Below are 23,985 nucleotides of genomic sequence, written 5' to 3' on the forward strand. Positions count from 1 at the left end.
ATAAGACCATCTCAGAAAAAACCTTGTAGATTTTGAATAGCTGGCTATCATAACTAAATATTCTGCGAGGGAGGGAGAGGGAAAGGGATCAAAACAGGGGAGAAATGAGCCTAAGGGACTACAGGGATGGTATATGGGTGAACTGGTAGTGGGAATTATACAGGGAACACACTATGATATGAAAAAGATCTAAATATATATATATATAAAGAACCCTGTAGATTGAGTTTCTGCAGGACTCACCCAGGTTGAAAACTCAACTATTTTGTACACAATAGAATTTGAGTGAGGTACAAGCTACAGGAAATGCCCTAAAATTTGCAATAAAGCATAGTTAGCTCGCAAGTGTTTTCCTACTTATAAGAACACAAAATCAAGCTGTGCCCTCGCAGAATCACACCCTGTAAACAAGTCTCCTTTCTACCTGATGTCCTTTCCCTACAAAGCTCAAGGAAGTGGCCACGTGTTGCAAGTTTACAGTCACTTCATTTTGTATTTAAAAATAGCAGATTATCCACATTCCTTCCTATTCATCTTCTTCCTCCCTCCCTCCTGCAGTCTGAGGAGGGCAGGCCCATGTCAGAAATTACATTCTAACTGCATTTCTTGGTGTAACCACACAGCCAGCCGAGTTAATTGTCGGAAATTCTGTAACCATCCATTACCTCGGTTGGTGCTGGCAGGTGACTGTCAAGGATTTGCTCTACTTGCTTGTAAACTTGGCTGAGAGCCAAGTTTCATGAGCACATCTCCAGGGAAAGCAGCAGTTAGGTGCTGAATGGTCACTGACTGCTGTACAGAGGGAGAGTACTGACAGCCGCGGAGGCAGGAATTCCTTCTCCGTGTGGCCGAAGCAAACCTCATTACCCTGTGTTATAAATCTTTGCAACCTGTGTCCCCCAACCTGGGGAACAGCACGGGCACCTTCCAGTCTCCTGCAGAACTGCACACAGCCCTGCATATTTGACCCTTCTCTTGTGCTCCAGCTAATTGATCGCAGCAGGTTAGAAGGCTGCTTCTAAGGGCCAGTCTCACAAACCTCCCCCTATGTTAGACGCACTAGCCGCAGCAGTGACTCAGAGCTACCTTTACTCTCCCGTTCTCTTTCATCTTTACTCCCTCCCAAGCTGCAGGGCTTAATCACCACTCTGCTTATTTTATTTCCAACCGCAATGGTTCTTGTCCCAGGCACTCCCCACCCCCAGGAATCTTTACCGCCTCCCCCTCCATCCTTTCTAGTCTTCTCTCCCTGCAGCAGCCCCACAGGTCTGTGGGCACAGCCAGAGGAACTTGCCAGGCTCTTCAGTTGTCTTCTCTTATCTTGTTCCCTAAGGGAATGCACGTCTTCTCTGTCTCACTGAACCTTCCTCATGCTTGATTTTGCCCTATATTCTGCTTGTTCAAAGAAATTATCCCCCCTCCCCTTGTAGCAAGGGGATATGTTGATATGTTGATACAACACATTTGATTGAGATTGCACCTGAATTCCTCATGTGGCTGCCCTCCTTGCCTTCCTCTTTATACCATAAACTATTGACACCTTGCTAATTAGCTATAGTAACAGTAACCTTAATTTGGAATGAACGCAACACTTTGACCCTGCTGCAGGTAAAGCTTATTTCTGCACCTCTCTCTGTCCCAGGGACCTCCAGGAACTGGATGACAGCACCCAGCTCCCTCTGCTCTGCCATTTCTCAGAAACAGCAGAAGGACTCACCACCATCCGGGCATTTAGGTGGGTAAAGCTGTTTTCATTTTCTGGATTATGCAACTACATCATCCACAGATATTTATTTACAAAGAAATGCTAATTTGCTGCCTTTTGGAGGTGGGTGCCTACTGTGTGCTTGGCAGAGTTCAATCATCAAATGTCCATGTTAAGACAAAATTTCATTTGTTTTTTTAATTTATTTTTTACATCATTCTTCATTTTGTGCATTTTCCATCTCAGCTGTAGTCCCGTGGACTTCCCACCACCACTTTACAAAATTTCATTTGAATAGCAGCAGCAGTGACGCTTGTATCACATTAAAGGTTACCTCGCACAGTGCAGTGATGGCCCACCGTGCAGTTGTCCTCTCCTTCCAATAATACAGTGACATAAAGTACTAAATCACGTCCTGGACAGGCCCCACCTCCCTGCCAGGGGAAAGGAATTCCAAATAGTTGATGCAATAAGCCATCAGGGTAGTAGGCAAAGAATCAGCCTTGAGGTGTCACAGAAGTTCGAACAAGCAAGCATTTTGACAAATAGAGTAAGTCCATGGTGATAAAAAGAGAGGAGGTAGAATAAAAAGAAATTGAAAGTTCTCACTGGAGAGGGTGACCCTGAAGCTACCAGTAACTTTAGCAAGAACATGGACAGTGAAGTGGAGAGAGTAGGGTTAGAAATTCATTGCAAATCAGAACGTGGCAATGGCAAGGGATGGCCACTCTTTCAGGGCACTAATTAGGAGTTCTTTACTGTCTGTTTTTCTTTTCAAGGGGGTAACAAACTGGGCATTTTTAAAACTGAAGGAAAGACATAGAGGTAGGATAGACAGCTGATAACACAGGTCCCCGCCGTAGATCAGCAGGGTGAGATCAAGTGCCCATTGTTGAGGAAGGATAAGCCCTCTGGAACAGCACCCAGCTCTCTGAAGGTGAGGCCAGCCTGGCAAGCGACGTAGCAAGCAGGGAAGTGGAACAAGAGGGATGGATGGGTTCAATGCGTAACAACTTTCATTTCATTTTCTCAGAGTGATGAGAACTTGAATCAAGAAAAGGACCTCAAAATAAGAATGAGGAAGGTTTCCACTGAAAAAGAAATTTGACTAAGAGTCAAGGTTTATGTAGCTTTTTCATTTACCATTTTCACTAGACAATGAGCAGAATTGAATATGCCAAATACTAATTTAACATTTGGAAAATTCTGGATATCTGGATAAAACAACCCAACAGCACCTAACTGTGCTGCTTTCTGTGGAGATGTGCTCATGAAACTTGGCTTTTAGCCTTATCAGCTGGCATTTCTAGAAGACAGGTTAAGGGTTACCCCACTTGTACAAGCAAGTAACAGCACTTTTAAATCAAAGGAAGATGGGAATTGTGTGGATGAAGCTACTAGCGTGAATTAGATTCCAGAATCTTTGCACATGGTACTGATGGTGAAGAATTCAGACACATTCTCTTCTGTCCATTTCTTCTGTCTTCCAGGCTGCATAGATTCCCAAGAGTCTTCAGCTCTTTTGGAGCTCTGATTAGAGCTGCTTTCCCTCCCCTGCACTCAGGGTTCATGATGTACTCACATGTAGCGGTGAACTCCCTCAAGTAGTTTACCACGAAAGTATCACAGTTAAATTAGACTGAGATTTCAGTGACCTTTCCTATTTTTTTTGTCTGACAGAATAAAGGTCTAAGAATGTTCAGAAGATGAGCTGGATGTGGATGAAAAGATACAGACTGAGTGTGTCAAAGTTTCCATTAGGAAAACAGAGGGTTTCTTGCCAAAGAGAAACACACAGAAAGAATGTTCACTGCATTTCCACCCCTCCCCTCTCACTGCTGCTTCAGGCTGTTGCCAGCTCCATTACTCTAAGTGTGTATCTGAAGCGAAAGTCCAAAACTGTAGGGGAATAAGAGGAGTTCAGACAAAGCACTTTATCAGAAGAGTGTTTGATGTCCATCTCAGATGTGGTCTGCTGGTTGGGGTCTAACTAGCCCCATTTCCATGCTCCCCATCACCACCAGGCTCTAGGGAGACGACCGTGTCCTGAGCCCTGGACATGTAGCGTTTCTTTTCTTTTTTCTTTTTTTTTAATATTTATTTATTTGTGCATACAGAACTGGGGTACAGGCCAGAGGCTCAGGGGCACTGAGAGCCTTCACCAGAGACAGAGTGGGGAGCAGAACAGGCAGATCGAGGAAGTACACTGCTGAGGGGAGCAGCAGGCGGACCAGGAGAGGTCTGCCGCGCCATGTGGTCACCTCCAGGGCAGGCGGGGATCGAACTCATGGGGAAGTGGCTTTAGCTTCTCAGTGCTGTGCTTTAACCCACTACGCCACCAGGGAGGGCCCATGTAGCGTTTCTAATCTGTGTGTCTTGGCTTTGCTATATGTCTTCTTTGAACACTTCTTCTACCCTACTTCACATGAAAAATTCAGCTCACCCATAAACCCCCCTTCAGACCACCTTCCCATTCCTCTGTGAAGCCTTCAGCCTTCGTGTCCCACCATACACCCCATTTCCTGCCAATTGGGTCCTCTGGTCAGTACGGGTCATCTCTGCTGTGTTTATGTAGTATTTTGTGTGTGGCTGTCCAAGCTAGCTTCTGTGCTGCACATGCTGTCCTTGGTAACATCATACATCCCTTTTGTCTTGAGGGGTGCCTCAAGAGCATACTTGTAGAATGTGCACATATTCTAGGGTTTCTTAAGGTGGTGCTTACTAAATGTTTCCAAAAGAAGGGATGATGAAGACATACCAAACACTGTAGGAACAGAAAGAACGGCCCTGACTCTGTTGGTCTCTTTCTAGATTATAGCCATTGTCTCAGTCAAGGCTATTCTGCTCTCATTTAACTTTTCATTGTTCATCTGAAAGGGTGCTCACGCTCCTGTCACTGCTTAGCCCCGACCCCGGTAGGTTGCTGGCCTTCATGGGTCTTCCCGTGCGTGACATTTGGGTCAAAGCTATGAAACTCAAAGTGAAGTAATAATTTGGCTCCAACTGCCAAATCCTTTGATTATTGTAGATCAGATGCTGCTGTCTGACTGAGTCAATTATCTGATGTATCTGAGTTGGCATATTGGAATGATCACATTGATTGGATAGATATCAAGTATTTGCTTTATACTGGCTTATATGGATGATTTCAAAAGCCAAGTGAACACCCCACCCAGGATGCCTTCATTTTTTGACTTTAAGTGATAGTTTATTATAAGGTTTTACAAACTTGAAAGATTTGGGGGAACTTGAGCAGTCTTCTCAAAAAGGAATCATGGGACTATGAGACGAATCTGGCTGTCCTTTGCACAAAAGACCGTAGACAAATGGACGGCGTGGGGCAAGCCAAGGCAACAGAGTGAATGAGCCACATTTTGAGCTGGCATTTCCTTCAACCTTTAGACCAGTTATTTTGGTTAGATTATCCAGTTTTTCATTATTTCTGTTATTCAAGAATAATGAAGACTCTTTTTATGATTTAGAAAGTAACTGCTCTCTGACCAAGATTTAACTTAACTTGATCAGAGAGCAGTTACTTTAGCTGTGTTGCAGAGCCCCGGAAGTACCACAGCTCAAAAGCCCCTTTTCTATGTCTGCCATCGTCAAGGACCCCCGGTCTCTTTTTTTCACTTCACTTTCCTTCTTTGGTTCCCAGAAATACCAGGCAAACAGAAAATGTCAACTCTTTATTTGCCTGTTGCAAGAGCCTTTTTCTGCCTTCGCTGGGTCCCTTCCACCACCTTCCACCCAGCTGCAACTGTGCCATTTTGAAAAGCAAAGTAAAGACACTGAGAAGTGGGGCAGAGAATATTGCAGTTACGTTCTGACTTCTGCAACATGGCATGCTTCGTTCTCGTGGCTGCCATTGTTATGTGGAAATTCACGAACTGATCTTTAATGAGACTGTCATCAGAATGGTTGGTGGTACAGCAGAGGTTCAATAAAGGAAAACTCCGCAGTGATGAGCAGCCTTTATTACGAACTAGGAGCTCACTTACTACTCATTCCATCCCATCAGTTTGTCACTATGTTGAGTAAATAGTGTAGTAGTAAGTGTGACTGTTTTTTATTATTTCGCCTGTTGTGTGGCTAACATCATAATATTTTTATTTTCTGCAGGCATGAAACCAGATTTAAGCAACGCATGCTGGAGCTGACAGACACAAACAACATTGCCTACTTATTTCTCTCGGCTGCCAACAGATGGCTAGAGGTCAGAACGGTACGTTCATTTCATGATTTCGAAATGGAAACCAAACAGAGCAGAGAGGCCTGATGCAAAGAGGGAGGCTGTTGTAAAATTTAGTCTTCCACTAACATTCAGCACCAACTTTGCATTTTCTGGACTTTAAATAGCTCAGGTTTGTTTATGTTACCCATGAGATTTGTCCTAATGTTTTAGCTAATGGCAAGACAAATAGCCCAAAAAGCAAAAATTCATTTTGTGTTCATTAGTCTCTAGATTACAGAAGTTAATGGAATGGTAAATATTTGTACGACTTCAAATATTTTTTAAAAGAGCAAATTTGACAAGTGAGCAGATGTATTCATTTCCTTCACTAAACCAGACAGGCCTTGAATGAAATGGGAAAGCAAACATATGTTTGACATCATTCAGATATGGTATGGTAAGTTCATCAGAGTCCTAGTTCTTCATCTATAAATTAGGAGTAAAAATATGTATGTAATGGGGGTGTCAAAACTAATAATATGAACCCCTAGTTGACTGACTGGAATTACACTCAATGTCTTTTGATTGGATGGATGAACAAATGGAAAAGGTTCCTACAGTTGTCAATGGTTCTGTAAGTCACCATGGGACCAGTTGCCGTAACATATACAGCATGCAGATAAAGAGTAGACTCTTAACATACATATTTATATATATTAGATTGTCCATCCATTTGTCAAAAGGTTATCTTAGCTATTATAAGAAACTTTCCTCCTTATTAATAAGCATCTCTACCAAAAGACAGGCTTTCTTCATAACTCAGCAGACTAGAGATCGAAGATAGTAAAGGGGATTTGCTGAAGTTGAAATGAAGGCGCACCAGTTGAAATCTTAGTTGTTAATGGATAGATACAGATTGAAATGGAGTCGTACCCCCTTTTCCCCCATCCCTGTGATCCTTAGCTGTCATGATTTCTCACTAGTTTAGATTCTCTAGCTAGAACTATCGGTTGTTAAAGTCCTTCCAGTGGGTGGTGGGGATTAGGAAGGGACAGGGCAGTGTCTCCCTGAGTCACTGACAGATAGCATGAGGGAAGGTACAGTGTTGTTTAGGATTTTAGGACAAAACCAAAATATTACTCCGAGATTCTACCCAGACCCTAAGTCCTTCTTTTAAGCTTGCTTGTTTGGATCTATTTTCCCTAAGGAAAAGAAATCATATCTAATATTAGAATTGATAAATATAAGCTTGATGAAAGAATGTCTCAAACTCAAAGGGAAACAGGGTAATATAATAGTTACTTCTGTATATGATTTCTCTAAACTTGAACTACATGTCCCCCCTTGACTCCTGCTCCTAAGCACTTCCTAATATCAGGTTAATGGACAAGTGTTGAACAAGAATTTTCAACCAAACCTTATGTTCTGTTTTCATAGCCAGACACAAGATATTACAGATTCTAGACTGCCAAGAAAGGGACAGTAGCCAGACTGAGAATGGACTAGCTTCCTTTGACTCACAATTGATCATTTTAGCACTCCCCCCCCCCAAAAGACAGGAGGATTCATTTGAATGTAAAAGCATTCTAGCTCACGTATGATCCTAAAGAAATCACTGGCACTTAAAAACAATAAATGAAAAATCTGCCATTATTAACTTATCATTCATGTTATTAGTATTTTTCTTTATTCTGTTTACTATTATCCTCCTAAGAGGTAGCTGCCTACCGCTTATTACAAGAACATGCCCTTAGAGATCAATGCAAACAACTGGGGACTCTTTAAGTCTCTATTTCTATGAATAAAGGTAAATTTTGATAAGAAACATGTGCAGAATTCTAGGTATAACCTGCTCATCTCAGTCATGGTCCAAAGTCTTCACTAGAACAGGTATATTTGAATATAAATGCTTTGATGATCGGCCTGAGTAGTAGTAGAGGATAAATTAGGCAGATGGCACCTATTAGGAAATAACCTTTTTCCAGTCATACACATAAAAATGACCTCATGACTACTGTGTTTCTGTGAAGAAGTCTACATCACTGCAGAAACCATTTCAATTTAAAATAAATAAGTAAATATGAAAGTTGAGATACAAGACCTTGGAGACTAGGGTGTGAACTGCTCTCAGAGCCCCACAGCTGGATATATTTTTTTAAAATGACTTACAAGGCAGAATAAGTAATGGAAACTTCTAGTTGGCCCAGAGAATCTCCATTGATCTTATCCACTTTATCAACACAACCCTCTCCTTTCCCAAGTCTTTGCCAAACTATTTGGTAAATTAACAAGAGTATCTGCTTATAGCAAATATTCTTGGAGCTGCCAGTACAGAAACAAAGAGAAATGGAGAGTCACGTAGGATTTCCTGCTGCAGACCTGGGATTTCACAAACTCTCATTCCCAGGCTCAGTTCTGGGATGAAGAGAAAGAGTAGAAAACCGTCACTTTCTGTGTCTGTTACTCTTCCCTGTCTCTTCATTCCAAATTCTAGCTTTCCAAAGCAATGCTGCTGAGTTTTCTAGTTGGAAAATCTAGGAAAAGGAAAGTGGGAACACCTTTTGTTGATTCTGTATCATGATTTTTATGTCTTTTCCTGGTCTTGTTAAGTAGGAGTTAAGACAGTCACAAGTGATTCCTTTCCCAGGGTAAACAGTTTTCCTGGTGGAAGATTTAGTCCTGCCCATCACACTCATTTTGAACTGGGGGAGGGGATAAGGGGAGTAACAGTTACAACACACTGGAATGGAAGAAAGACCTGGTCTGAATAGTAAGATCACTAGGCTAGTGGAAAAGTTCAGTCTCTGAGACATTCAATTTCAGAACCAGAACCTAGCACATCAGTGAATTTGCCCCACGGTCAAAGAGTTCCCAGCCACAGGACAGTGTGATAGGATAAGTTATAGCCTCCATATTTGTAAAATCACCTCTCCCCTCTAGAAGGAAAACCAGACAGACCCCCTGGGTTACTTTGACAGAGGCCCCATTTTGCACTGGGTGCCATGTGAGGGGGCCCAAAGGTGTCTGGTGTGTCCACACCCAGTCCACACCCTGAGCTTTGCTGCTTAAAGTTCTTAGGTTCTTTCTTAATCCCTCTGCACTAAACAATTCTATTTCTTTGCCGTTGGTGCTTCCATTTGTGCAAATTGTGTAACTATCTAAAGGCTGTCTCCAAGGCTTTGTCTTGCTATGTGGTAAAAGGATAAAAGAAAATTCACATCAAGAAGCCAAATGCTAGATATTTACAATCAATAGGCTAAAGTGAAAATAGGCTTAGGGCATGCTGCAGAGTTTATTTCATGAAAGAGCACAGCTTTGATGCCCTGATAAATGGGGTGTGTTAATGCTGTGATCTGTGATGGAGGATATAATTTATCCTAACAAAGTGTCCCATGGCTGGACCTCTTTGACAGTGGGGCAGTTTACCTAGTAGTAGGTTGTACTTCTGAAGCGGAGTGTTGGACCATTTTATGGTGACAACCACTGGTACTTGCATTGAATTGACTATAAGGCCTTTGGTGGTGGGGGAAGCGTGAATGCTGTTTATGGTGCTCAATTACTTGTCCTCCTTTGTGCAAATTAACAGACCACCTACTCCTGTTCTAATTTGTTGTCTTTAAGCCATTTTTGTGTTTGTTTACACATTTGCAGAGGAATTAAAGAAGGTGTTAAAAGACCATAACTTTATGGTCACTTTGATTTGTGAAGCTTGTTAATAAATTTAATGATAAAGTGCAAAATAAATTTAATGATAAAGTACAAAATGAGGAGCTAATATAAGCTCTTACATTGTCACTGTACCCTTCTTTACTCACAGTATTGAATGGAAGTGATTGAAATTTGGTCATTTTGCTTTGAAATTTCTAATAAGCACTCTGTAAAACAGCTGCTCCTCTTAAGCAGATCAGATTCTAATCAAGGACATTACCCAAATTTTCTAATTCCTTAAAGACACTTGAAGCATTAGCAATAATTCATGAGTGAGGTGAAAAGTTGATAAGAAAAGGAATAAAGATTATGATAAATACCTCTGCATTAGATACTAAATTATAGAGGTACTGGCTCCAGTATCTATTTGAATAGATTGTACATTTTGAAAATAGGTTTATTGCCTGAAAAATTTGCTATGAATATACCTCAGAAAGCCATTGCTTCTTGTTAAGGTATCAAAAATATCTATGTGTTTTCATAAATTTTGCACATTTGACTAAATGAAAATAATAATGTCTAATGATCACAATGAAAACTTCATGAGCAGTATTGAAAACATTAGCCTCGTATAGGAACCCCAACAATGATCTGTCTTGTCTCTAATACCAGGATAAGGCTACATTTCTTTCCCTCAAATTACTGTTTTAATTCATTAGGAAATAGTTACCATCGAACTGTGGCTTAGTTCTATGTAATGCTAAATTCGGAGCCCAATTTGAAACATAAAGATTCCATGCTAACCTAAATTTAACAGCAGAGAATGGACACATAGAAATTTAAATGCATGCTGTTTTTGTATTTCCTTTATAATATTTGTCAGGTCAATTGCTTTATTTCCATTTAGTTAAACTCAATGATTATTTTGTTTTGCTATCTCAGCTGTGGCGTGGCCCTAGTTCTATTTACATCTGCTCTCCAACACAGAATACAACATTTTATCAGTTTTCTACAACTGAAATAGTAAAAAAAAAAAAAATTAGAACTTGGAACTGATTGAAGTTCCTGGTCTGTTTTTCACATTAAAAGAGCAATTAACCTCCTAACACTTATAGATAGCAAAACTAATAGTCATATTAGAGTTCTAAGCAGGTAATTAAAAGAAAGAAACTGAGTACTGGAGTTTATCCATCTATCAAAAAATACACTCATGCTATTTTTACTTGTTGAAGTCCATGTCTGGAAAAGGAGTGGTGAATAATTAGGTTAATAATTATTTGCATTAATCCTAAGAAACATCAAGTAAAGTCCTAACTTAGGAGATACTTGGCTCAGTGCATGTTTTATGCATAAAGAATTATTGAATCTTTACTATCGTACTGTTGTAATGCTTATTGTTGGACATCATAATGGGAAAAATTCAGACAATTGTGTTTATGGAATTTATATTCTAAATTAGATATTCTAAATACATAGAAGATACTACCTTTGAGTAAAGTTAATACTTTCGATGTTATAAATTTGTAATTTCCATATTATCTTTCCTAAAAAGAGTCCTAAAAAGTTTGCAACAAGTTCCAGAAAGTTGAGGGTAGTAAGAGCAAGGTGCTTCTGGCTTGCTATAAGAAAAAACAATGACCAAAAAGATAATTTAGATAGTTCTAAATACATAGAAGAAAATAAAACATGACAGTGGGATAGAAAACATCTCCAACAGGACACTGGCATGAGGTAGCATTTCAGGCAGGGCCGGCAGTAGAACCAAGGTTCCATGTTGAGGATATGGAAGGAACAGAAAAGGAAGTTCAGATGAGGTCAGAGCAGTAGACTCTAGAATCCAGACTTTAATTCATGTAATGGTAATTCATCAGAGTCTGAATTTATTGTAAGCAAAATATGAAGGCAGTGATGGTTCTATAGAGGGAAGTTACATGCACTTTTAAAACAATGTGTGAGTGAGGGATGATGGAGGAATGATTGAATGAACGAGGTTCTTCTTCCCAATGAGGTCATCTAGGAATAAGTGAACAATAGAAGTGAATGAAAGAAGTCTTACTTCGAATCCTTAAGGTATATATTGCCCACAGAATTTTCTCAGAAGCCAACTGTTGCTTTTCCTTATAGCAAGCCAGAAGCACCTTGTTTTTATGATCCTTAACTTTCTGGAACTTGTCACAGACTTTTTAGGAGTCTTTTTAGGAAAGATAATATAGAAATTGCCAATTTGTAACATTGAAAGTATTAACTTTACTCAAAGAGAATAAAAGGAAAATTCACACTACTATGCATATTTTAGAAGTATTTTCATACTGTGCTGGCATTTATAAAATACAAAAGAGTGGCCCAGACCAGTTAGATTGTGTTGGTATAGTTGTGGCTTCAAAAATGGGAAAAAGAGGAAGAACTGTGATAGGGCATGGCAAGTTGTTAAACCAGAAGGAGCTATAAAGTATTCACTGCTTTTGTGGAACCTACTGCATCAAGAAATTAAGTTCCCATGATTTTTCTCCTCCCTTCAAAAGGCATAAAAGTCAATATGAATTTAAGCTGTTTTAGCCCTTAATATGTTATGAAACATACAAACTTTTAAGCTTGCTTTGAACATTTGAGAATCATCAGGAAGGGAAAAGATCTTGATGTATGAGTGGAGGTTGGGTAAGTTACTGGGTATTAAAATTCTTTTTCCTATCAAAACATTGGAAATTAGGTATCGCTTCTACTTTCCAAAAAAAGCAATAGAATCACAAAGGAGTGGAGATACTTGTCACTTGCTGGTAACTGGAAAAGTTGACATTTGTGCCCACAGCTCTGACTCCAGGGTCGGGGGTCACTGATTTTTCGCCAAAGCTTGATCTTTGGAGCTACTTTCTTAAAAAGGAGGGAAAGTACATGTGTAAACTGATTTCAGAAACCTCTTTGATCTCAACACTTTAAACACTCCATTACTGACATTAAAGTCTTATCTTGGTAGATTAAGAGTCAGATTAATCTACCAAGAGACAGTTGACTCCAATGAGATAAGGCTACAGATAATTGTAGAATAGTATTAGTATTAGTGAAATTCTACACATTTCTGAGATAAGTGATTCATCAGTATACATTAAGATTTCTTTTTTTGACTTAAAAAATAACTAAGAAAGCCACAAAATAAGCAAATGCACCCTTGTCTCTACTTCCAGTTGAAGGCAGGCCTTAGTGAAATTTTTAAATTTTGCAAAAATGGTTATCATGCTTGACATTTGCATCCTTCTTATGAACTAGAAAAAATGTAACCCTTATCCTGTTTATATTACCTTCATAGACAGATATGACAAAGTCCAGATAAAAAATGTCTTCAGGGGCCTTATACACAGTGGGGTAAGCATGCAAGAAATTTAAGGCAGAAGATCAAGTCATCCTAATAGCTTGTCTAAAAAACGCAATGCAGTAGAAAGGTGAGGGAGCCTGGGGTGGGGGGAAGAAATACAAGAAATTCCTCTATCTAATCCTGTTTGTGAGTTTAACTTCTGGCAAGGTATCTTAACTATGGTCTGAAGTTAATGTGAGAGACTTGTATTGCTCCCATTCCAGCACTCATCTTGTAAGTGTCGTTCTGAGTACAGTGTGTTCTCTTATGTTTGATTGGGATCTTTGGCTTAAGAACTTAGGAAAAATATCACTTTTCTTTTTCCTTTTTCCTTTTACAGGATTATCTGGGTGCTTGTATTGTCCTCACTGCCTCGATAGCGTCCATTAGTGGGTCTTCCTCTTCTGGACTGGTGGGCTTAGGGCTTCTGTATGCACTTACGGTAGGTGTGGATGAACAACTCTTTCCATGAAGGAGTTATTTATTAACATCTCTTATTCAAGAATGTTAGAGTCTGAAATTTTGCAAATTGATTTGAACCCAAATCTAGTGTAGTAGGATGGGAGAGATTAATTTCTGACATCATGAACCAATTTGTTAAAATTCCTCAAACCCAGTGGTCAGTGTCCCCTCTCGGGACACAAAAGTGAATGAGAGTTAGGTAGGAGGTACATAAAACTCACCCCTCATGTGGGGAAGTCATAGGTCACAAAACAATGACATCTGGGGACTCTTGAGAAAGAGCAGATGCCTTCTTTGCCCACACTATCCCACAGCCTCTATCACATAGGTGTTGTTGCCACATGATAAATAGTAACTGTCCAAGTCATCCCATCCCCAAAGATCCAGTGATTACAAAAATTGCTACTTTGACTTAAAGGTCTTAATTTTTTTTTTTTGTCACCTGATGACAGATAACCAATTATTTGAACTGGGTTGTAAGAAACTTGGCTGACCTGGAGGTCCAGATGGGGGCAGTGAAGAAAGTCAACAGTTTCTTGACTATGGAGTCTGAGAACTACGAAGGCACCATGGGTAATTGTTCTAAATGTTACGGTTAGAAATACTATTAGTTTAATATTTGAATGTCAGGCACAATGTCATTGCTTTTATTCTGCATTTCAATATCAAGAGAATCCCCTTTCAATCTAAACTCTGAACCAATACATTCTCTTCAAGACCTCATTAATTAAAATATCAAGACACATGGATACCAAAATACTGAGTTTCTCTATTTTGCTAGAATAAATCTGGCACAAAATCATTGAGGACAGAATTATCTAAAGTGCAAATATCATGCTTAGATGTATTTCATTTTCTACACTTTCTAGTAGCTATCCATAGTCTCAAGGGAAAAAAGCCAGGTAACTTAGTTAAAACTATTAAACTCTTCGTTAGTCAATCTTTGCCTACCGCCCAGTCTCCTCTCTTAGCATCCCAACACACCGACATGCTATGCTTTTCGTCTTTTTCTTCCAGGTATATATCAAACAGATTTCCTCATCTCTCATGCTTAAGGATTCATCTTGGGTAAACACCATTAATCCCATTTAGTTTCATGCTATTTGGGTAGATATCCCAATCAGTTCATGTAATATACTGTATATAGTATACTACATATTATACAGTATATGTATATATGTGTGTTTATATGTGTGTATTTATATATACATATGTATACATACATACACTGTATATGTGTGTACATATACACACATACATACACAGTATATAGGTGTGAGTACACATACATACATACACTGTATAAAATGCTATAAATAGTACACTAGGTAATGTTTATTGTAGCATTATTGACCATATGTAGGACTTGGAAACCAACTAAGTACTCACTAGTAGAGAATTTAATCAAGATATATTATGTCCACATAATGGATACTGCTCAGTCATAAAGATGAAATGTTGCCATTGGTAGCATAATGGGAGGAATTCAAGGGAATTACACACACTAAAGCAAGTCTGAGGGACAAAGACAAACAGTGGCCAATTCCATAGGGGACAATTTGGCAAAACAAAATACTTAGGAAAACTAGCAGGCACTAATTAACAAAGTGCAATTAAGAGGAGTTGAGGAGGGGAAAAAGACTCACAGGGGTATAAGGGATAACAGTTGGGGGAAAAAAAGACTCATATAAGGCACTGTCTTTTCCTGAAACCACCCTGGAGTTCTCAAATTATCCCTGTCTGTGCTCTCGGCAAGTGGGTTGGCCTCCTTTCTGCGACTGTCTCTGCAGAGGGTCAGATGCTGACTTAGCACACAGCTTGAGTGCCTGGAGTCTCCCCACATTGCCAGCAGCACCTTGCATATCACCTCTTACATTGTAAACTTTCAAATAGATGGTGACCAACTGATGAACAAAGGAACTAATTCACAAATGAACAACTGTAGCCAGAATGGAGGCAATGTAAATATTTTATTACAATATAACCAGCTATTTGGGTTGGGTTATGAGGAACTTGGCTCACATGAAAATAGTTTAGAAATGGTTAATGCTCTAAAAACAAATTTACAAGCCACTTAAAAAGTCCTTAATCCAGAAGACTTTACTCTGAAAGTAATTTTAAAACAAAATAATTTGGTGCTGGATTATTTAAATTTAGAGAAAAAATTGTAAGCTTCTGTTTCTTTCTACCTCCATCCACTACTCTTACCCCAGATCCTTCTCAAGTCCCAGAGCACTGGCCACAAGAAGGGGAGATCAAGATTCATGATCTGTGTGTCAGATATGAAAATAATCTGAAACCTGTTCTTAAACATGTCAAGGCTTACATCAAACCTGGGCAAAAGGTATCAAATTCACTTTCATTTGTTTCATGCTCTGCTGGAACCACTCTATTACCCCCTGAACTCTCCAGGCTTCCCACCCAAACATATTCTAACTGGGCCCACTTCCCTCAACCTAAGAAATCAACTTATCTACATAAAAAGGAAAAGGAAGAAATAGAAATTGTATAAAATATGTATACTCTAATTTTGTCTAACTCATATTGCCATTCAGGAAAGTCAACAGTAGACATGGTTTTTCAAAAGCATGTGAGCTTCTGCTTCCTCACTAGACCTGATAGCTCCTTGGAAAACCTTGCATTTGTTTTAGTCTCAAAATGATTTTAGTAGAAGGAATAATATGCAGAATGAAAATGGATTTACTCTAATATTCATTATAAAATCACCACTTCTAAAATAAAAGGGAACAGTTATTCATTAGATTAACAGTACACAAGATACACAAGTTGAAACTCCAAGGACAAATGACCCAAGCACATAGCATAGAAAAATTACAATGAAGCATTAACTTGGTAAGCTCTTTCTAGTCTTAATGCTAATACACAAGGTAATTCTAAGATGAGAATGAGGATTTCAGAGTAGTTCTTTAAATAGAATTGCAGTTTTACTATCTAATTAGAAACACGTTTGTCCATTTTTGTTTGAGTCGTCTTCTGAGTGACAGGTGATTTTTTAGGTTGGCATATGTGGTCGCACTGGCAGTGGGAAATCATCGCTCTCTCTGGCTTTCTTCAGAATGGTTGACATATTTGATGGTGAGTTACTAATCACAACTTTTTAATTGCCTTGTGCTTTCTCTTTAAAAGCAGTATCAACTTATCTAATACTGCAGAAATTAAGTCAAATATTTATAAAGACTTTGTGTCCCTACAATCCATGGTTGGTGGCAGGTAAACAATCCACCAGATAAACAATCCAGAAGTAAAGAAAAACACATAGAATTGAGGAAATAAAAGTATTAGCCCCAAACTTAGCTCTTCAGATTGTTGCTAAACATTTTAATTTTCTAGTACAATGAAAACAAGGCCACCCACTTTGAGTAGCAACAAATTGAGGTGGCTTTTTAAGAGGAAGGGGTGTATTCTTGCTTCCCTAAGACTAAAAATATATCTTTCCAGCAAAGGAAAAAGTGCAAGGAGATACTCCATTTTTAATTTGGGAGCATGACTCTCCTCATTTTCTGAATAACATGGTTTGATGATGAACTTCAATACATGTTTACAATTACAAAAATATTTATTCATTCACTAAATTATTAATAACCTTTGCTTTAGAAAAGTATGTCATTATTTAGTCTATCAAGTGCACTATAAATAGGCCAGCATGTGAGCCATCTTGAATATTAGGGGATGCAGCAATGTGCCTGAATTATTATTATTGTTATTGCTTGCTATTATTACCTGTAATGATTGGTGATAGCACTATACATTTTTATTGAGCTTGATGGTTTACAGTATTTAAACAATAGCTCTCTGAGATAAGAGACCAGTTTATGAACAAAAAAGGCAAACAGTGGTAATGCAATCTTTCTGGGATTTAGATTCAGGGACAGGGTAGACTATGCCACTAGGTTAGCAGCTAGCTCTTTTTTCCATGGTTCATAATGATAGATAAGTTATAGGTTTTCAGTGGGATTTGTGTTATATGTCAATTACATGATCCAAAAGTAATTGGCAGTCTACACGAAATTATCACCCTGATTTTCTTGAGTTTAGAAACATCGTTTCAGGCCCATGTGGACTATCAGTGACTGATTCTAACAGTAGAACATTATCAAGACTTTAATAGCAGATATATTAAGTATTCCTGAAAGTTTACACAAACCACCCTCCCCTGTCTTGAATCCAAATCTAATGAGAAAGATACACCAAGTTCCATTCATACTTGTTTCACAGGACAAGGCAAAAGATGATATAAAAGTATCAAGTTGAAAAAGATCTCAAGATTGCACAGCCTAAATGTCTTCATAGAACATAGAGAACTTTATTAAACCCAGTATCTTTATAACAGAAATTATTTATAAGACAGTGTACTATTCAGTCAATACAACAGTAAGAGACAAATCCCTGTCATCAAGAAGTTTATATTCTATTGGCTGGAAAGAGATTTGTAAAGGATAAGCAACTATAAAGAGAATTTCCTATGAAAGAAAAAGCAGGGAACCAGGATAAAAGCAACTGAAAGAGAGAGGGCCAGTTAAGGGCAAAGAGTGTTCAGCTTGCAGAAACTATTGTAACTAAATAAAAATAGAAAACCCTTTTAAGAGAAAATACACAAAGAAAATATCACCAAGATGTATGTTTTTCTTAAAGATGCATTTTTTTTACTAAAGTATAAATTTTCATCTTCTGAATTTAAAAAGAACTTTAACATTTTTTCACTTCAGATTTTACTGCATGTCTATAACTTGGTTTCTTTTTAACAGGAAAGATTGTCATTGATGGGATAGATATTTCAAAACTACCACTGCACACACTTCGTTCTAGACTCTCAATCATCCTGCAGGACCCAATACTGTTCAGCGGCTCCATTAGGTGAGGTGTTCAGCAGGGGCCCTGGAGCCTCAGGACGGACCTTTTCGGCTCTTAGGAGAGTTTGGCACAGAACTGTTTTCAGATAGTGGTGAAGGGACATTATTAAGATTATGCCATCCAATATTCTGTCCAATTTGGCTTGGGAAACTCTACAGCAACTAAATAAAGAAGCCTATAGAATCCAATCTCATATCTCCAAGAACTGCTCCTTGTCAGACAGATTCAACAAAATCTACTTTTTCTTCTATATGAGCTGGGGGCAGTGGTTCTTGGGAGATAGTTCTGAGGTGTTCTGCCATACAGTGCCTTGCCTAAGTTTTCTACGTCTGATCTGATGCCACCAGATAATGAGACCCCCCACCTCACAACTTTTCTTTCAGCCAAAACAGCGTTAAGAAGCTGTTTATAACCTTCTCCAAACTGGGTTTGTGCTTTCCCATAAGGCAAAAAGGAACAGATGTATCTACCATCTGCTGAGTGCATTGACATACTGCCTTATAGATCCCCAAAGCACTACTCCAGTACACGTATTATTTTCCCCATTAGATGAGGATTTTGCACCTCAGAAGTAACTGCAATACCAATAAAGTCCTCTCACTGCAAAGTTCACTGTGACATCACCCACCAGATCGCTTCCCTTTATTCTGCTCACTCCCCCTCTCTCAACTTGACATATTTGCCACCTCCTTTGACTAAATACTGTCTTGAAGAGAAAAATGTTAGATCGTTTTTATATGCAGCTATAAAATAATGAAAGGTTGGATATATCAAGCTATTTAACAATATATATCTGTGAACGTACTATGAGTATCACCACTGTGGTCCGTGTAGACACTATTCAAACTGCACTAAGCAGAATACTTATTTTCTATCCTAGCATGCATACACTTAATGTAAGCATAGTAAGTATATTGTCAAAGATCATTTTTATTAACATTAACTTCATTCACTCATCAAACATGAATTGAATACCCACTCTTATCCTGAGCTCTAGGGGGTAGAATTGTAAACATAAATAAAATGTGCACTTTAAGGCAAGAATATTAATAAGCAAATATATAATACATAAAATATTCTTAACTAAGTCATTTTTCTTACAGATTTAATTTAGATCCAGAGTGCAAATGCACAGATGACAGACTCTGGGAAGCTCTAGAAATCGCTCAGTTGAAGAATATGGTCAAATCCCTACCAGGAGGTCTAGGTATATTTTCTAAATAACACGTTTAGTTTGGGTAAATACATACAAATGCTGTATGCTGGAATTACATGCTTCTAATAGTAAATCCCTTCTATTTATAACTTTCCTAAAGGTCACTACTTCAAAAAAGCTAATGATTTTGCATGTAGTGCAAGAGGATGAAGTTTACAATACTGTGTTCTATGTAAGCACTCCTTAATATTCCACTGTTGGCCAAAGGCACTTAATCGGGTATTTTTCTTTGGTCACTCTGCTCTCTTGAGCTATATGATCACTTAAAAAAGAACAGTACTGAAGTTAGCAGACAGAATGCTGTGACCTAGCTCTACTGCAGATTCACTGTGTGATCACTGGCAAGCCATGTTGTCTCTCCCTGGGCCTTCACTGATACTATTAAATAACTCTAGATCTTCCACTCTTCAAAAAGCTCAACAGTTTTATATCTTAACATGAAGGGGTACTTAAGTATCCGTGGTCAAAATGGGATGGCCAAGGAGCACATTCTTTATCCCAAAGTAAAACTCCTCTTTGCCTTTCCAAGATGAAACCCTTGCAACAATACAAAATGCTTCCTCGCGAGCGCTCATGAAATATGCTTGGGTTTTTTGCTCTTTGCCCAGGAAAGCTGTTCAGTAACATTCTCTTCATTAATGCCTCACTTTGGTTCTCTGATTTAGATGCAGTGGTCACTGAAGGTGGAGAGAATTTTAGTGTTGGACAGAGACAGCTGTTCTGCCTTGCTCGGGCCTTTGTCCGCAAAAGCAGCATTCTCATCATGGATGAAGCCACGGCTTCCATTGACATGGCCACTGTGAGTGCTTTAGCCAGACTTTTTAAAACAGGGGTTACACTCATGCACATGAAGCATGTAATTTATTACACCCCAGTATGTTCTGAATCCTCAGTACTACTATTTTGAGCAACTTCTTATCATTTTGATCAACTGATGAAAACAAATTGAGAATTACAATAAAGAAGATGTGACTTTCAAACAGTTCTTATTGGGAAGAATATCATCTTTCCAGCACTCTTTGGCAATCCACAAATAGTAAAATTCCAACTCAGTTGTTGAGAGTACTACCTGTATTCAGGTATTACACCCTGAGTTTCAAAATTAAGTATGCTAGTCTCTATTTGGATAGACTACGTTGGTAACCAGTTATTACTTTCTAAAGCAATTTGAAGATGTCACAAGAATTCAAAGTGGAATTGCATTCATGGTAACAAGTCAAAAATTTTGTCTTTGGAAAGAAATTGTTTAAAAACCTCAAATGTGTCTGGGGGTTATAACAACAGTACCATCTCACTAGAGGGGAGGGGAGAGAATGGAATGATAAATTAGAGGCAGATTTTAGGAGTGGAGGTTCTCAGAAGGGGTTGAGCATGTGAAGCTTGGTTTTTGTAGACAACAAGAGAAAGTCCAAAGAAAATTCATACTTTTTTTTTTTGTTAGGAAAACATTCTGCAGAAAGTGGTAATGACAGCATTTGCAGACCGCACCGTCGTCACGATAGCTGTAAGTATGGAAGTGGGAGTGATTTACTCCTCTTTGGTTTTGGTTCTGAAATTCAGGAGTGTTTATTTTTGACCAGTTAAAATTAGCTTACTTAAATTTCATTCTGCTTCTCTGCTATTGTTTTTCTAACTGCAAAAAAGAGTGAAGAAGGGAAAAAACAAGCTATGCTCTGAAATTCCTTATATTGTTTCTTACCTAAACTGTCTGTCTGCTCTACCTTGCTCCCTTAAGTTCTAAGGATAGGACACGACAAATGTAAGGTCCCCAGCAGGTCATCGTCTGTGGATCTGTCACCAAATATAAATGGTAACTCCTATGGATCATTCTATTTTCAACAGATAGCCCCAAACTGAAGAATTGCTTACATCTATAATTCATGCATTGGCATAATTAAGAGAGAATTGGGTAGTTCCTCTATGCAGATGGATGGATTTTTGCTCATATTTAGGCTTAATGTTTAACAAAAACTTTGGAAAAAATGAGTCACTTGGACATTTTCCCTTTTGCTGATTCTCTTCTTTCCATTTCTCTTTTCTCTCCAGCATCGCGTCTCTTCCATTATGGATGTGGGCCTTGTTTTAGTCTTTTCTGAGGGTATCTTAGTGGAGTGTGATACTGTTCCAAACTTGCTCTCCCTCAAGAATGGCCTCTTTTCCACTTTGGTGATGACCAACAAGTAGACACCATGAGCTACTTCTGTACCCTTCTCTGGTAGCTATCTTAGCTGGAGCCCTTCTCAGGCAAGGCTAATGCAGTGATGGCAGGGGTGGGAGGTGGGAGGGAACTAACTCCAAAGGGGGGCTTTTCCACCTACCATCTCCCACTTACATGTGCTCCCTCAGTATTGAGTGTATTTTCAAATGTATACATGTAAGACAAGAGGTATGTAATTTTAAGCCTAAGCACCAAACTTAAAGGCTATCCTAAGGACATGAATAGTCCTTAGACTATTCATGTTCCTTGCTTGCTTAAAGAATGCATAGTTTAACTTGACTGTTGCTTGCTCATGTTCACATGTTTTTGTGAAAAAGCACCATTTAAAGTGCAGATTGTTCAAGGTGGCGGGAATTAAATCCTTACTTTCTGTCAAATATGTTAAGAAAAACTACTACTTTTTACTTTCCCAGTGAACTATGTAGTTCCTTCTGTCCTGGAGCACAGTCATGTGATTCATACTAAAAGGTGAATGATTTAGTAGGTAAGAGAGATGGCTAACTTGGAAAATGGTTTTCTCATATTTTCAAGAATCTCACTGGATAAAATAGGTATTTTGGAGGAAAAATAATTTCCCGTTACCTGTAGATGGGCAGCCAGAAGGGGCTTGGAATGGGAAACAGACCCTTACCTACTCAAAACAAGTTTTCTTCATTCTACATGAAGCATGGCATGGTTGTATAATCTTATATACATCCGGAAGAGTATTATAGCATAATCTGTATTTTTACAATGTTTTTATTTTAACTGAATCCTGTTCTCCTACATTCACTGAATACTTTTCTATGAGGAATCTGTACCTTCCATCTACTCTTCAAGATCGCAAATGCTATGGCCACAGGATACCTAAAGTTCTCCCTTCAACATTAATAAAGCTCTGAGGGGGAGGGGGCTTGTTAATTACCATGGACCAACTCCTCCTAAAAGTCTCATAGGTGATGGAAAACAGAATCCACCCCATGGGTAGACCCATGATAGTTAGCAAAATGAAAGAAAAATATTTCCTCCAAACTTTGAAAATGTATGGAATAAATTTTCTCAGACTTCTAAAAAGAAGTCTGCATATACCAAATAATGCCATTTAATTATGAAAGTGAGTTATTAAAGTGTTTATTCTTCACGCTTGATAAAGTGTATCAATTGCAGTAGCATTAATGACTGCCTAAATGCTCTGGAGAAATGTACCAGATATATTTATTTCCATTTGCCAAGATTTTGCTAGTTTTCATTTTTAAAAATAAGCATTTTAGAATAGCAAGGCAATGTTTATAATAGTTCATGGATCTAGAGGTTGAGTTCCTTTCTAAAAATCTGTTACAGTTATTGAAAAACTGATTTTTTTTTTTTGAAGGGAAAAAGCACAACAGATACTGAAAAGTCCTTTAAGTTAAAGTTTACTTTTTCTAAACGCATGTGCGTTTCTTTCTCCAAGATAAATAAATCCTCCAAATGTTGATGAGTTTTAAATATGTATCATTTGTTACCAATATCCAATGGGATGATAGGTCTGTCTCTGGAGGTTAGCAACAGTGGTGCACGTTCCACTCCAACTTTTCACTCATACTCCATATACATGTCCTTTTCCCCTTCTGGAAGTACCACGTCTAACCTCTTGCTTTTCTGTAGAGCCTGGGGACCAAGACAGACCTTTGCCCCTGGGGCATCCTTAGGTTGTTAGGAGAAGGCACGTGGGAAGACTAGCAACTGATCAGATGGCATTTCTACCCAGGTCTCCCAGCAGCGGGTGTTCTGACCTGCATGGTCCTTACCCAAGATAGGACCTACTTGCTACTGTGCCCTTGAAATGCAGGTAGCCTAACTTGTAAATGTGAGATTCACCCTGGAATTCAAAGACTTGGAGCTACAGGGGACCATAACAGAGCTAATACTTAAATACAAATCCATCAAGACAAACCTTGAATACAAAAACCGACCCCGTTCAACTTTAGAGCTTGTGATCTTTTAACATAGCACTGGTAATGTGCATGAACAATTCTGAGTTAGAAATCTTCAGGGTGGAAACATCTCATACTTTGAAGTCGGTGAACCTGATTTTAATGCTGTTTCTGTTAGTTGATATTACTTATCTCCTGATTTTGCTGCTTCTCAACAACCCTCTAAGATCAACCCTCGAGAGGGGTAACTGCCACACAGGAAAGCGAACAGTAACTTCATCTCCAAAGTCTACAAAAAGACACATCCAATGCCCTGGCTAATTCTTTAATACTTCATGGCAAAATGAACTTCCTGATTTTTGTCTTCCCAGAATCAAAACCCTCTTTGTGGAATTCTTTTAGTCTAGGCCAAACTGTAACTCCCTGGTTTGGGGTGGCTTCTCATATCTTAC

The 23,985-nt window shown here is 38.7% G+C and overlaps 1 protein-coding gene across 1 annotated transcript in view; it reads left to right on the forward strand.

Annotated features, from left to right (window-relative positions):
- Window positions 1-23,985, forward strand: part of ABCC9 (ATP-binding cassette, sub-family C (CFTR/MRP), member 9) — a 109,756-nt gene that overhangs the window by 83,317 nt on the left and 2,454 nt on the right. The window contains exons 29-38 of the mRNA XM_012732915.1: window positions 1,643-1,735; window positions 5,825-5,927; window positions 13,211-13,312; window positions 13,785-13,905; window positions 15,546-15,676; window positions 16,350-16,428; window positions 18,099-18,207; window positions 19,308-19,411; window positions 20,086-20,219; window positions 20,862-20,924. Of these exons, the coding sequence (XP_012588369.1) occupies window positions 1,643-1,735; window positions 5,825-5,927; window positions 13,211-13,312; window positions 13,785-13,905; window positions 15,546-15,676; window positions 16,350-16,428; window positions 18,099-18,207; window positions 19,308-19,411; window positions 20,086-20,219; window positions 20,862-20,924 (1,039 nt within the window). The remainder of the gene's footprint in view (window positions 1-1,642; window positions 1,736-5,824; window positions 5,928-13,210; window positions 13,313-13,784; window positions 13,906-15,545; window positions 15,677-16,349; window positions 16,429-18,098; window positions 18,208-19,307; window positions 19,412-20,085; window positions 20,220-20,861; window positions 20,925-23,985) is intronic.

The sequence above is a fragment of the Condylura cristata genome, unplaced genomic scaffold (genome assembly GCF_000260355.1).
Source record: "Condylura cristata isolate star-nosed mole 26May11 unplaced genomic scaffold, ConCri1.0 scaffold00036, whole genome shotgun sequence".
In the NCBI taxonomy this organism is placed as follows: domain Eukaryota; kingdom Metazoa; phylum Chordata; class Mammalia; order Eulipotyphla; family Talpidae; genus Condylura; species Condylura cristata.